At 41.3% G+C, this 12,500-nt stretch overlaps 1 protein-coding gene across 1 annotated transcript in view; it reads left to right on the top strand.

The window, feature by feature from the left end:
- The window catches only part of LOC123510363 (G-protein coupled receptor GRL101-like), an 80,147-nt gene that overhangs the window by 16,456 nt on the left and 51,191 nt on the right, over positions 1–12,500 (top strand). Inside the window, exons 5-9 of the mRNA XM_045265457.1 lie at positions 3,587–3,709; positions 4,193–4,291; positions 5,748–5,906; positions 9,269–9,418; positions 10,075–10,215. Coding sequence (XP_045121392.1) covers positions 3,587–3,709; positions 4,193–4,291; positions 5,748–5,906; positions 9,269–9,418; positions 10,075–10,215 — 672 coding nt within the window. The remainder of the gene's footprint in view (positions 1–3,586; positions 3,710–4,192; positions 4,292–5,747; positions 5,907–9,268; positions 9,419–10,074; positions 10,216–12,500) is intronic.

Genomic DNA, 12,500 nt, shown 5'->3' with positions numbered 1-12,500 from the left:
CTTCCAGGTCTGAACCCAAACTGTTGGTCTGAGAGGAGGGCATTGTCCTTGAGATGGCTACACACCACCTCTGCCACGACCCTCTCAAACACTTTACCCACCACTGACAACAGGGATATGGGTCTGTAGTTTTTTGGGTCCGTCCTGAGCTTTTTGTGTACGGAACTACTCGAGCCTCCTTCCACACTGAAGGCCAGACGTTTTCCCGTACACAAGTTGTGTGTGTTGCTACTACTACTACTTCTTAGCATGAAAAGGCTTTGTAAATCTGTTATATTTCCATTTGCTTAAGTGTTTCCTGATGTTAAGCCTTATTAGCCTTTCCCAGTTCATGTGCATCTCTCTCTCTCTCTCTCTCTCTCTCTCTCTCTCTCTCTCTCTCTCTCTCTCTCTCTCTCTCTCTCTCTCGCTCTCGCTCTCGCTCGTATACTTTCACCTTTGGAAGTTTTATATGTGTGCTTTCATTTCATATATATATATACAATATTTCACCTTCTCGTGTCTCATCTTACCTGCTGGCCGTAAGAGAGTTTGGACCCTAAGAGATACAAAGCTTTGTTTCCAGGAGGTAGCAAGACACACATGGCCACATCTTTTCTAAAACAAACAAGTCGCTCGAGAAAAGAAATACTGATCTTGACAGAGGGCAATACGTTCCTCCTAGTGGCTATTAAAGTTCCCGGTATTTCCTTGACGATCGGTGAAGGGCGCTCTGTACATCTGGGGAAAGAGGGGCAAAGAAAAAATGCCTTTGAAGTCTACGAGAAGTATTGCAAGGATTCATTCCAGTGACTGCTGGAGCCGGAGATCAATGCACTGTATCTCTCACGCGACTATGCAGGGCGGAATCTCATACTTTTCTTTGCCAAATTGTTATAAATTGTGTATTTTCTCATGTGTCACAATTCTCTAGTCATTTGGAACTTCTCCGGGAACTGACTGAAAGGTGTTTATTGTTGCGCTTAAGCAGTGGCTATTAAAAAGAAGTCTAATGTTGTAGTTTATTTATTAATCGTTTCTATGCAAGAGGTGTGCTGTATCGTAACAAGCACCGATAAAAAGGCTAGCAAAATACAGTCCGAAGGGAATTCTAACACTTTACGAGGAAGTGTCATTCAGTTTGCGTCTTGTAAGAGTTTTGTCGTTTCAACTCGTCTTAAGGAAGTAAAAAAGAAGAAAAAAAGATACAAGTCAGCTAATTATGATGAGACGGTTCAAATTCTTCTTCTTCTTCTTCTTCTTCTTCTTCTTCTTCTTCTTCTTCTTCTTCTTCTTCTTCTTCTTCTTCTTCTTCTTCTTCTTCTTCTTCTTCTTCTTCTTCTTCTTCTTCTTCTTCTTCTTCTTCTTCTTCTTCTTCTTCTTCTTCTTCTTTAATTTCCTTCCTGTTCTTGTTCTTGTTCTTGTTCTTGTTCTTCTTGTTCTTGTTCTTCCTCTTTCCTTTTCTTCTTTTTTCTTCTTCTTTCTCCTTTTTTTTTCCCTTCCTCTTCTTCACCGTTATCCAGTACAAAAGACAGCGAAGTAAACTCTCATTATAGGCCTGGATACTGTTAGTGAAATACGGGTTTTGAAGACCGTAGAATTTTAACGAACCCACCGCTTTCCTCTGACATGGTACATAATTATTACTTTCCTTCCTGTGTGTGTGTGTGTGTGTGTGTGTGTGTGTGTGTGTGTGTGTGTGTGTGTGTGTGTGTGTGTGTGTGTGTGTGTGTGTGATCGTTAGTTATAGTCCGTAAGTTCAGTGATACTCGTGTTGAAATCGCAGGTGCTTGTGGTAATGCCCTGAAGTATTTGTCAGGCTGGGTGCTGAAGGCTTACGTCCGTACACTGACCAATGGGTGACTGACTTGTGTGGTATTTATGCATATTGCTCTTTGCTGTGTCTTGTATAGCTTTACTGTTGCTCGTTTAGATGTAACGTAGCACACACACACACACACACACACACACACACACACACACACACACACACACACACACACACACACACACACACACACACACACACACACACACACACACACACACACACACACACACACACACACATGGAGATGATGACTTACCTATTTAATTTCCCCTAGCTGTAGTGGAATAATGATTTTTCTCTCTTCGCTTCCAGCACACAAAGGGGATGGGTGAGATGGAAGGCCTTTAGAGCAGTAGCGATATCTTGGGTGTGAAGCCTCATGTATAAACCTTCCTTTGTGCCGAGCAGTGACTGAAACACGTGTAACACCACCACCAACACAAGACAACACACCATTACACCACCACTACCTCACCATTCTAGTGCACCGGAAGGACTCAGCACAAACAGACACAGATTGCTTTGTTTTTCACTGCAAGTACAAAGAATTCAACAATGACATAAAAAGTATTGTGGTTATCGTTTAGCAGCCTTGTGTCCTCAAAGCATTCGTTCCTTTCGTGCGATTTGCGTACCCACAAGCAGGATGAAAGCTTCCGAAACTGGGGAAGAGCGGCACGGGAGGACTTAATTAAACAGCTTAGGGGACCAGGAGAGCCTGAGTGTGTGTGTGTATGTGTGTGTGTGTGTGTGTGTGTGTGTGTGTGTGTGTGTGTGTGTGTGTGTGTGTGTGTGTGTGTGTTCTGTTAATTAATTTATTTATCTTATTTGTTTGTTTATTCATTTATTTTTCTCATATCCCATAAAATTGATATTGTAAATCATCGCCCAGCAAACCATAACGTTGTGTGTGTGTGTGTGTGTGTGTGTGTGTGTGTGTGTGTGTGTGTGTGTGTGTGTGTGTGTGTGTGTGTGTGTTGGACAATTTCCAATGACAATAGCAACAACAATTAGAAGTACACCATGAAACTGTTTGTTATATCATTGCAATCACTTCCTCATTATATAAGAGTGAGAAACAAACATTGATTCATTATAAAAAAAAAAAAAAAACGCGCGTTCACATCCGAGAGGAAAGAAAACCATGAGTGATGCTTTTTCCTTTTATTGGCGGCACAGGAGTCTCCCAGCGCAGGTGACGAGTGCATCCATGCTGACAGTGTATCATTGTCTCCTTGACGAAAATATGTCTGGATATTGTGTGTGTCTACCTGGAGTATTGGTTTGTCTTGTATGCTATTCCAGCTGCTTCATCACTGTGGGTGTCTATCATGTCATTCTAGTTATTGCACTTGTATTGTGTGTATTTATTTTGTATGATATTGAAGTTGTAAGCTAGTGTTTCATCTGTGTATGGAAGACTTATTCATCTTAACCTGTATGGGAAAGGTGTCAAGGCAAGTCAAGAGGCGAGACTAGTATTATGTGGCGAGGAAGATGTTTGAAATTTATCTCCCCGGGTGGTAAATAGAGAGGGAAGCATAAAAACTCTTATAAATGCTATGAAGGAGGGCCTGAATATAATTGGTGTGACTGATAAAGGCACGCGTTGGAAAGATCGTAAACTCCGACTTAGGTTTCACGACAGATCTTCCTCAGAAAACATAAGGAAAGACAGGAATATATAGTACTTCCGCATTAGGTTTAGTTTCCCTGCCACTATTCTGTGTGTGTCAATCACCTGTGTCCTTTTTATTGCGGTCTGCCCTTCCTTAGACCATCGCAAGTGTTGGAAGGCGGAGTTCGAGTGTGACAACGGGCAGTGCATCAGGCCAGGCCGCGTGTGTGACGGTGACGTGCACTGCAAGGACGGGTCTGATGAGCGCCACTGCCGCCCAGGTGAGGCACGTGAGGAATGCTAAAGGTGTGTAATTAGAGAAGTGTTTATTTTCATATCAGCGTCGCGGGATGTTGCAGTAGGGGGATAGGTAAGAGTAAGTGTTGCTTGTAAATGTTTATTCACCCTACGAGAAATTAGCATTTTTTTTTATGAGAAATGCTTTAAGGGAGCGAAGCGTGATTGCTCTTTTTCATTTAAGCTTCCGCATAAAGCGGTGTATTTAACATGCTTCAGAATTAATAACTCGACACGATTTTGTGAAATTAAACATCACACGTATAACCTTTGCTTTCCTTTCTCTTGCGTTAGATTAGGATAAGCAGAGTGGAAATGCATATACTTTGAATCTTTGATGTCAAGCTGGCGATGTAATGCAGTTGCGCCGGGAAAGTTTAATAACGGATTAATGACAGCTTTGTAGCACATTGAGAAATTCGTTGACAGTGTAGTGACGCTGATGAAGACCCTTGTGATGTTTTCAGGGGACTTTGCCGTGTGTGGGTCAGGGGCGAGAGTGCACCGCTACTACTGGTGTGATGGCTGGCCCCACTGCAGCGACAACCACGCCGATGAGCTCAACTGTGAGTACTGTTGGTGGTGGTGGTGGTGATGAAGTTGTTTTTTTAATCTATACCATTTTATGAGCTAAAGGAGATACTTTTTAGGGTACCTCCTATCTCAAAGCCCACCCGCTAGGAAACCGTTGCCCCGAGTGAGGAAACCCAACCTACACTCGGACCGTGGACAGGATTCGAACCCGTGCGCTTGGAGACCCCTCGGACCCCAAAGCAAGCATGGTTCCACTGTACCACGTTGTGACTAGGAGATAACATTCTAATTGTAGTGATGATAGTTAGACGTGCAGGTGACAAGGATGTATCAATTAAAACCCGTGAATGTAAATGAAAGAGGTTTTATTTTCTTTATTTCAGTTCCATCACTAATAGTAGGAGAAAGTGATTATAATGATGAGAGAGTGTGTGTCGGGAGGGAAGGGGTGTTAATGGATGGTGATTTTGATGGTGAGAGAACATATTAGAGATGGTGATAGTCAACAGTGATAGTGACGAGAACTAGACGCGGATGGTGATGGTAGTAAGTGTAGTGGTGGTGAGAGTGGTGGTGATGGTGAGGGCTAGTGAGTGTAGTGGTGGTGAATGGAAAGGTGAGGTTAGTAATAGTGATGGTGAGAGTAATGGTTAGGAAAGAATGGTGGTGATGGTGAGAGTGGTGGTGATGGTGAGGGTTAATGAGTGTAGTGGTGGTGAATGGAAATGTGAGGTTAGTACTAGTGATGGTGAGAGTGATAGTGAGTGGCGGTGATGGTGAGGAAAGAGTGGTGGTGATGGTGAGGGCTAGTGAGTGTAGTGGTGGTGAATGGAAAGGTGAGGTTAGTACTAGCGATGGTGGGAGTGATAGTGATTGGTGGTGATGGTGAGGAAAGTGTGGTGGTGATGGTGAGAGTGGTGGTGATGGTGATGGATACAAGGTTCCTTCGCTGAATGTCTCCTGCAACCCTCCCTCATCACTGTGATATATTATGTTCCCTGTATGGAGAGGATTTCCTTCACCAGCGCTGAGAGTTTTGGAAGAAAGTTTGGTGATGTATTTCCTGCACGTTAGGTTATTTCTGTAGTAGTCAGTATGCTACTTTTGTTAAAACTACGATAACGTCACAATATCCTTAACAATAACTAAAAGAGCTGCTACTACTACTTCTACTGCTACTACTACTACTACTACTACTACTACTACTACTACTACTACTACTACTACTACTACTACTACTACTACTACTACTACTACTACTACTGATGATGATAATAATAATAATAATAATAATAATAATAATGATAATAATAATAATAATAATAATCATGTCACTACGTCTGTTCATAATACCTTTCCTATGAAAAAAGACAGAAACCGAGCGAGTTTGCCACTTAAATTTATTGTTATACTACTACTACTACTACTACTACTACTACTACTACTACTACTACTACTAGTAATCCCTTCCTGCCGTCCGTTGTTCAGGTGGGGAGTGCGGCGCCCCCGGGAGAGAATACCGGTGCCCCAACACACGGTGCTTACCCGCCGCCAACGTGTGTGACGCGGTGTGTGACTGTCTGCCGGGCTGCGAGGACGAATCGACGTGCGCCAACGCCAGTAACGCCACCTACTCCACTACTGACGGTGAGTCCCTCCACTTACACTAATAATTTATCAGATAGTAAGTTTTAGAGATCCGAGGATGCCGAGGCAGAGCTAGAAATGCCTCTGTTGCGGATAAGATTGTGGATGTCATCATATCAATGGTTTCGGATGCTCTTGTGGAGTTCTCTTTTACGAGTAAGTCCATATCTACGGTTGCGAATATGGCTGTGGATCTTATTTACACATCACAGTAGTTTAAATGGGGTTGTATTTAAGACACAGCTCCTGGTGGAAAAATATATGAGGAAAAATACATAGAGAAAAGATGTAATGAAATAGGAAATATATAAGTGTATGGTTAGCTAAAAAATATATAAGACGAACCTGCGGAAGTGGAATAGAGGCGGAGTACAAGTGGGAAGCAGGTGGATGGAGGAACAATGAGAATGGTTACGAGACAGAAAATGAGAACTTCTTCCCCTTCATTTCCCCTCTTCCTTCAATTCTTCCCTCAAGAGTCACACTTATATTTATTCTTTCAACTTGTTCCTCGTAACTTCTTTCTCCTTCTTCACCATTAATCCACTTCCTTCTCCCGACGAGTACTCTCATTCCTCTTATGGATTCCCTTCCTTCCTCTGCTGCACAGTACGGCCCTTCCTCTTTTATCCTCTCTCAACCACCCTTCCTGTCATCTCCCATCCCTTATGTGTTCAGAGTAGAAGCGCATGTTCCTTAGCTCTTCGTACCTCCTCCTTCCTCTTTCTTCCCTCCTGCCTTTTCCTTCCTCTTCCCTCCTCCTTCATCTTGTCTCAAACCTTTCTTCCTGTCGCCTCCCATCCCTTGTGTGTTAAGGGACACGGAAATGATGCCACCCTCCCTCCCTCTCACTCACTCAATACCATTCAGACTCTATCTTTCCTCACTCCCTCACTCTCTAAAGTCATTCCAATCTCATTCCCAGCTGATCTCATTATATTTATTGATTCTCAGGAGTGTTCTTTACTCACTTACTCTCACATTTCAGCTGTAAGTTTCATAATCCTGCAGTTTATGTTCTCCAACTCACGCGCTTACTCTAATTAGCACTCATATTAACACTCTCAAGATTCATTTTTAATCTGAAAATACGGTTGTGGATATTGTTTTCACTGCAGATGCGATGGTGGTTACTCGATACATTACTGATCTACATACACACTGACAGACGCACATCACAGGAACACGCATCCTTTACAATCTTACCTTCTTTGTGTCTTTCCTCATATACAGACGCGGATCTCCCTGCCTTGCTGACTTTTACATGTCTCTCTCGGCTGTCTCTGTGTGTGTGTGTGTGTGTGTGTGTGTGTGTGGGTGTGGGTTTTCTAAGCAGTCAGTAGAGAGGATATTTTTCTCCTTTGGGAACGCGCAGTAAGAGGAGGCGAGGAGGCGTGAATCGAGAAGTACAACAGATCTACGCTCGACGCAAAAGATACGTGTTTGTGTGTGTGTGTGTGTGTGTGTGTGTGTGTGTGTGTGTGTGTGTGTGTGTGTGTGTGTGTGTGTGTGTGTGTGTGTGTGTGTGTGTGTGTGTGTGTGTGTGTGTGTTTATGCGTGCGCTTAATGGAAAATGCAAAATATCGGCCGATTTTTGAGAGAGAGAGAGAGAGAGAGAGAGAGAGAGAGAGAGAGAGAGAGAGAGAGTGGTACTGATGTAGAGTGTTCCCGTTCCTTCCTCGTAACAAACCCGTCGCCTTATGCTCTTTATACATGTCAACAACACCAGTTCCGCCTCGTAGCCTTCCAATTTTACACCCTTTTTCTTCACTTTCAATTCCCAGCCCGTAATTTTCTGCCTTTCTATTATTACAACGCTCGCTTTTCATCCTCCTTCGTCACCCGGCCCACAATTTCTTGGTCTTTTGATTTGCTTTCCCTCATTTTCACGTATCACTGCCTTGCTTTATTTCAGCCACTTAGCTTTATGAGTCATGCTTTCCTTCTCCTTTTTCTTTTTTCCTTCCTCGTCATTTTATTGCTTTTCTGTCTTATCTTTACTCATTCGTCATTTATTCTTTCCTATTTTATTCTCTTCCCTTCCTCGTATTTTTAACTTTATATGTCCTTCACTCTTCTTTATAGTTCCCATGTTTCCTCTATTTTCTTTTTATTCTTCATTTCTTGCTTTCTTTTTCTTTCTTTTTCGTCGTATTTTCAACCAGTACCATGACGCGTTTCCCTGTTCACTCTGGTTACTATTTTGGTGATTTTATACAGCTCCAGAAATTCATGGGGGATTAAAATAGTGAGGACTGTAGCCATTAATCTTCTTCCCTCCATGGACCCTTCCTAATGTCAATAAAATCGTCTAATCGTACATAAACCTCAAGGTAAAAATGTGTCCCAGTACTGAGGAGGTTAATTCTGTTTTAGTTCTTCTTTGCCTTTCAATTCATATCATTTTACTATTTTATTTCACCTACTTTACCAGACGTCACCTTGCCTCTCCTTACCATTCGTACGTCACCGTGTTTTCTGCTTATTCCTGTCTCATTTTTCCTTTCCTTACACTTCATTTCTATCTTCTATTTCTACATATTCTCATCTTCACGCCGCCTTATCTTTCGCTATCTTGCCTCAACCCTCGTTTTCTTTGCCAAATTTTAATCCTATCATGTATTTTGTAACTTTAATACTTCCCTCGGTGATTTGGTATGATTTGTTCTCATTGGTAAATATTCTGAGGTCTTTTTTAATTATTATACTGGTGAAAAGAATGTTAAGTCTAGCCTTTTATTTATTTATTTATTTGTTTTGTTGGTGTTTATTAATCACTTCAGTATTGGAACGTGTTTTTTTCCATGAGTTTGGATATGCTCAGACGATTTTTTATTTATTTATTTTTTTTTTTATTTATACCATGTGGGCTTTTCACGAGAATTTATGGGCTAAAGGGGATACTTTTAGGGTACCTCCTATCTCAAAACCCACCCGCTAGGAAACCGTTGCCCTGAGTGAAGAAGCCCAACCTACACTCGGACCGTGGACAGGATTCGAACCCGTGCGCTTGGAGACCCCTCGGACCCCAAAGCGCATGGTTCCACTGTACCACGGCGGCCCCATTAATAGAAGTCAGAAGATTGATGGCCAGAATCTTCACTATTTCAACCGCCCCTATTCCCCCAATAAGTTTCTGAAGCTGCATAAAATCACTAAATGTTGAGTAAAATAAATATAAAAACGCGTCATCGTACTGAAAAGGTTAAGATTTCGTTGTTTGTGAAAAGATTAATGTTTCCAAATCTTCCTATTTACTCCATCATACCTTTCGTTACTTTATTATCACACCCCTTTATCTTCATACTCTCCCTTACGTCACCTTATCTACAGCAGTCTCCGTGTCTCACTTCCCGCCGCAGGTGTGAGGAGGTGCCACGTGGGCCAAGCTTTGTGGTGCCAGGTGCCAAACAGAGACAGAAGGATGGACCGCTGCATCTCAGAGCCTCATATATGTGATGGTTATAATGACTGTCACAATGGAGGCTACCTGTCTGACGAATATGGATGTGGTAAGTGTGTGTGTGTGTGTGTGTGTGTGTGTGTGTGTGTGTGTGTGTGTGTGTGTGTGTGTGTGTGTGTGTGTTTAGAAGTAAGCCATAAGCACAGTTGATCTCTTTGTTTCTTTCTAAAAAGTTGGTGAATATTATTAAGTTGGAGAAAATGATTTATGTATATGTATTCATCATATTACACAGTTTTTTGGGGGTAATAAATTAATTGAATCTGTGTGTGTGTGTGTGTGTGTGTGTGTGTGTGTGTGTGTGTGTGTGTGTGTGTGTGTGTGTGTGTGTGCGTGAGAGGTCATTATTCCTCCAAATGAATTTCAGAATAATTATCACCGTCCCTTGTGGAAAGTTTTTTTTTTCCTTGTATAATTGCAAGACGTTATTATGCTTCTGTCTTCTCTCTCTCTCTCTCTCTCTCTCTCTCTCTCTCTCTCTCTCTCTCTCTCTCTCTCTCTCTCTCTCTCTCTCTCTCTCTCTCTCTCTCTCTCTCTCTCTCTCTCTCTCTCTCTCTCTCTCTCTCTCTCTCTCTCTCTCTCTCTCTCTCTCTCTCTCTCTCTCTCTCTCTCTCTCTCTCTCTCTCTCTCTCTCTCTCTCTCTCTCTCTCTCTCTCTCTCTCTCTCTCTCTCTCTCTCTCTCTCTCTCTCTCTCTCCCCTCCCAGAGACCAGCACGTGTCCAGGTGAGACAACGCAGAGTGGAGGTTCCCGTTGGTTCAGGTGTAAGGACGGACGCTGTCTTCCTCCCCATTTACTGTGTGACCACAAGCCTGACTGTCTGCATGGCGAGGACGAGGACAACTGCTGTGAGTGCTCCTGTGGTAGTAATAGTTGTTGTTGTTGTTGTTGTAGGACATGAATTGTAAAGGAAGGTACAAAAAAGCCCTTTACAAAAAAAAAAAACTTTATATCCACGTATCCTCATCCATTAATTTACTTTTTCTAATCTCTAAACCTCCCTCGTAGATAAGCACGAACATCTGTCTTGTTTACCAGATCTGCTCCATTTGATCTTGTATTGTTTTTCCACTCACTGTCTTCCTGCGTCTCACTTCAATCTAACTTCATTAAACTCGTTCCTATTTTGTTTTACCGTATCGTGATTACTGATGTTATTGAATGAAGGGTTTCTCTTATGGTACCCTTGCTTAGTGGTCTATTAGGTCTCTCAAGTTGTGCCTTTCTCAGAAATGTAAATTGAAAAACGTAATAGTAGTAGTAGTAGTAATAGTAGTTGTAGTAGTAGTAGTAGTAGTAGTAGTAGTAGTAGTAGTAGTAGTAGTAGTAGTAGTAGTAGTAGTAGTAGTAGTAGTAGAAGTAGTAGTAGTAGTAGTGATAGTAGTGGAAGTAGTAGTCGTAGTATTAGTAGTTGCAGTCGTAATTGTTGTTGTTGCTCTTTGGGTAGCAATATATATTGTTGTATTAGTATTGTAGACAGTAGTAGTAATAATAGTGGTGGTTGTTTACCTATTGCTACTTTAGTTGTTGAAATAGTAGTATTGATAGTAGAAACAACATTAGTAGTAGCAGTAGTAGTAGTAGCAGCAGCAGGCACACAATCCAATGCAGCATTTTTCCTGAGCACCCCTGTTCCGGCCACCCCCCGCCACGGTGCATGCAGAAAGGGTCAGTGACAGGATGGAATACTGATAAGGCTTTGTTGTTGTCTCTGTTTTGCCTCCGTTATTGTGTCGTGCAGAAGCGAACCACACGTATCCAAAAAAAAAAAAAAAATATATAATAAATTGTATCGTCGAAAGGAAAATAGTTGACCGATAGAGGAAAACAAGCTGGTTCTTTAATCTTTTTCGTTTTTTTATCAATAGTACGGTTCGATATGATTTGTTTTGATGATTGAGATTGTTGTTATTTTTGTCATTGTTGTTGTTTGCCGTTGTTGTTGTTGGTGGTGGTGGTGGTGGGAGTGATTCAGAGTGGAAGGAAGTAGGAATAGATCCACTGTAACAACAACAAGAAAAACAACAACAATAATAACAACAATAATAAATCGTGAGAGAAAGATGTGGCAAGGAATTACTTCAAAGGAACCTGTATTTTGTGCCACTCTATGATACTTAGAAGAGGAGGAGGAAGAGGAGGAGGAGGAGGAGGAGGGAGAGAAGAAGAAGAAGAAGAAATAAAAGAAGAAGAAATAAAAGAAGAAGATTAACAAGAAGGTGGATGGTGGTGGTGGTGATGGTGGTGGTGATGGGAGTGATTGAGTGGAAAGAAGTAAAAATAGATCCACAGTAATCTTAATGATGGACCGAAAGACGAATCGAGAAGAAAAGACAAAAAATAGGAAGTTAAATAAACCTTTTGTTCTCCTATTTTCTTTTTCTTTCTTTTCTTTTTTCTTTATTTTTTTCTTTCTTTCTTCCATTCCTTCCTTTTTTCTTTCCATTTTTCTCTTTCTTTGTTTCTTTCTTTCATCTTTCACCTTCTTCTTCTTCTTCTTGTTCTTCTTGTTATTGTTCTTGTTCTTGTTCTTGTTCTTTTTCTTCTTCTTCTTTCTTTCCTCCAGCTATCTTGTAATACCTTTATCCTCTTATCCTTCTCATCCTTTCACTTTTTCTCACATTTCCCTCTTATTCCTTTGTTGTTTCCTGGTCTTCTTCCCCTTATCTCTCCTATTATTCCACATTTTTTCCTCTTTTCCTCTTTCCTCCATTCATGCAAGGTTTTCTGCTTCCCTTCCTCCTTTTTTTTCCTCCTGTCCTTCATTTTTTTCCCCTTCATTTCACCTTCTTTCATAATTTTTCTCTTCTCTTTCCATTTTTCCTCTTATCTTTTCCATCTTCTCTAATGATCTTCCTTTCATCTTTATTTTTTTCCTGTAGTCTTTTTCCATCACTTCATCTTCTCTCAATCGTTTCTTGCTCATATTTTATCAATTTTCTTTTATCTCGCCTTTTTTCTCTTATTTTCCCGATCACTTCTTATCTCGATCGTTTCTGGTTCCCATTTAATTATCCTTTCATCTTTCTTTATCTTTCAACAATTCACCTCTCAATCGTTTTTATCACTCCCATATCATCGTTTTCATTTGATATTCCTTTGAGAGTCTTGACGTGAATCTTAAAGTGAGTGA

This window comes from Portunus trituberculatus, chromosome 28 (genome assembly GCF_017591435.1).
Source record: "Portunus trituberculatus isolate SZX2019 chromosome 28, ASM1759143v1, whole genome shotgun sequence".
Taxonomy (NCBI): Eukaryota; Metazoa; Arthropoda; class Malacostraca; order Decapoda; family Portunidae; genus Portunus; species Portunus trituberculatus.
The sequence above is the reverse complement of the archived record's forward strand: the minus strand, read 5'-3'. Positions and strand labels throughout refer to the sequence as shown.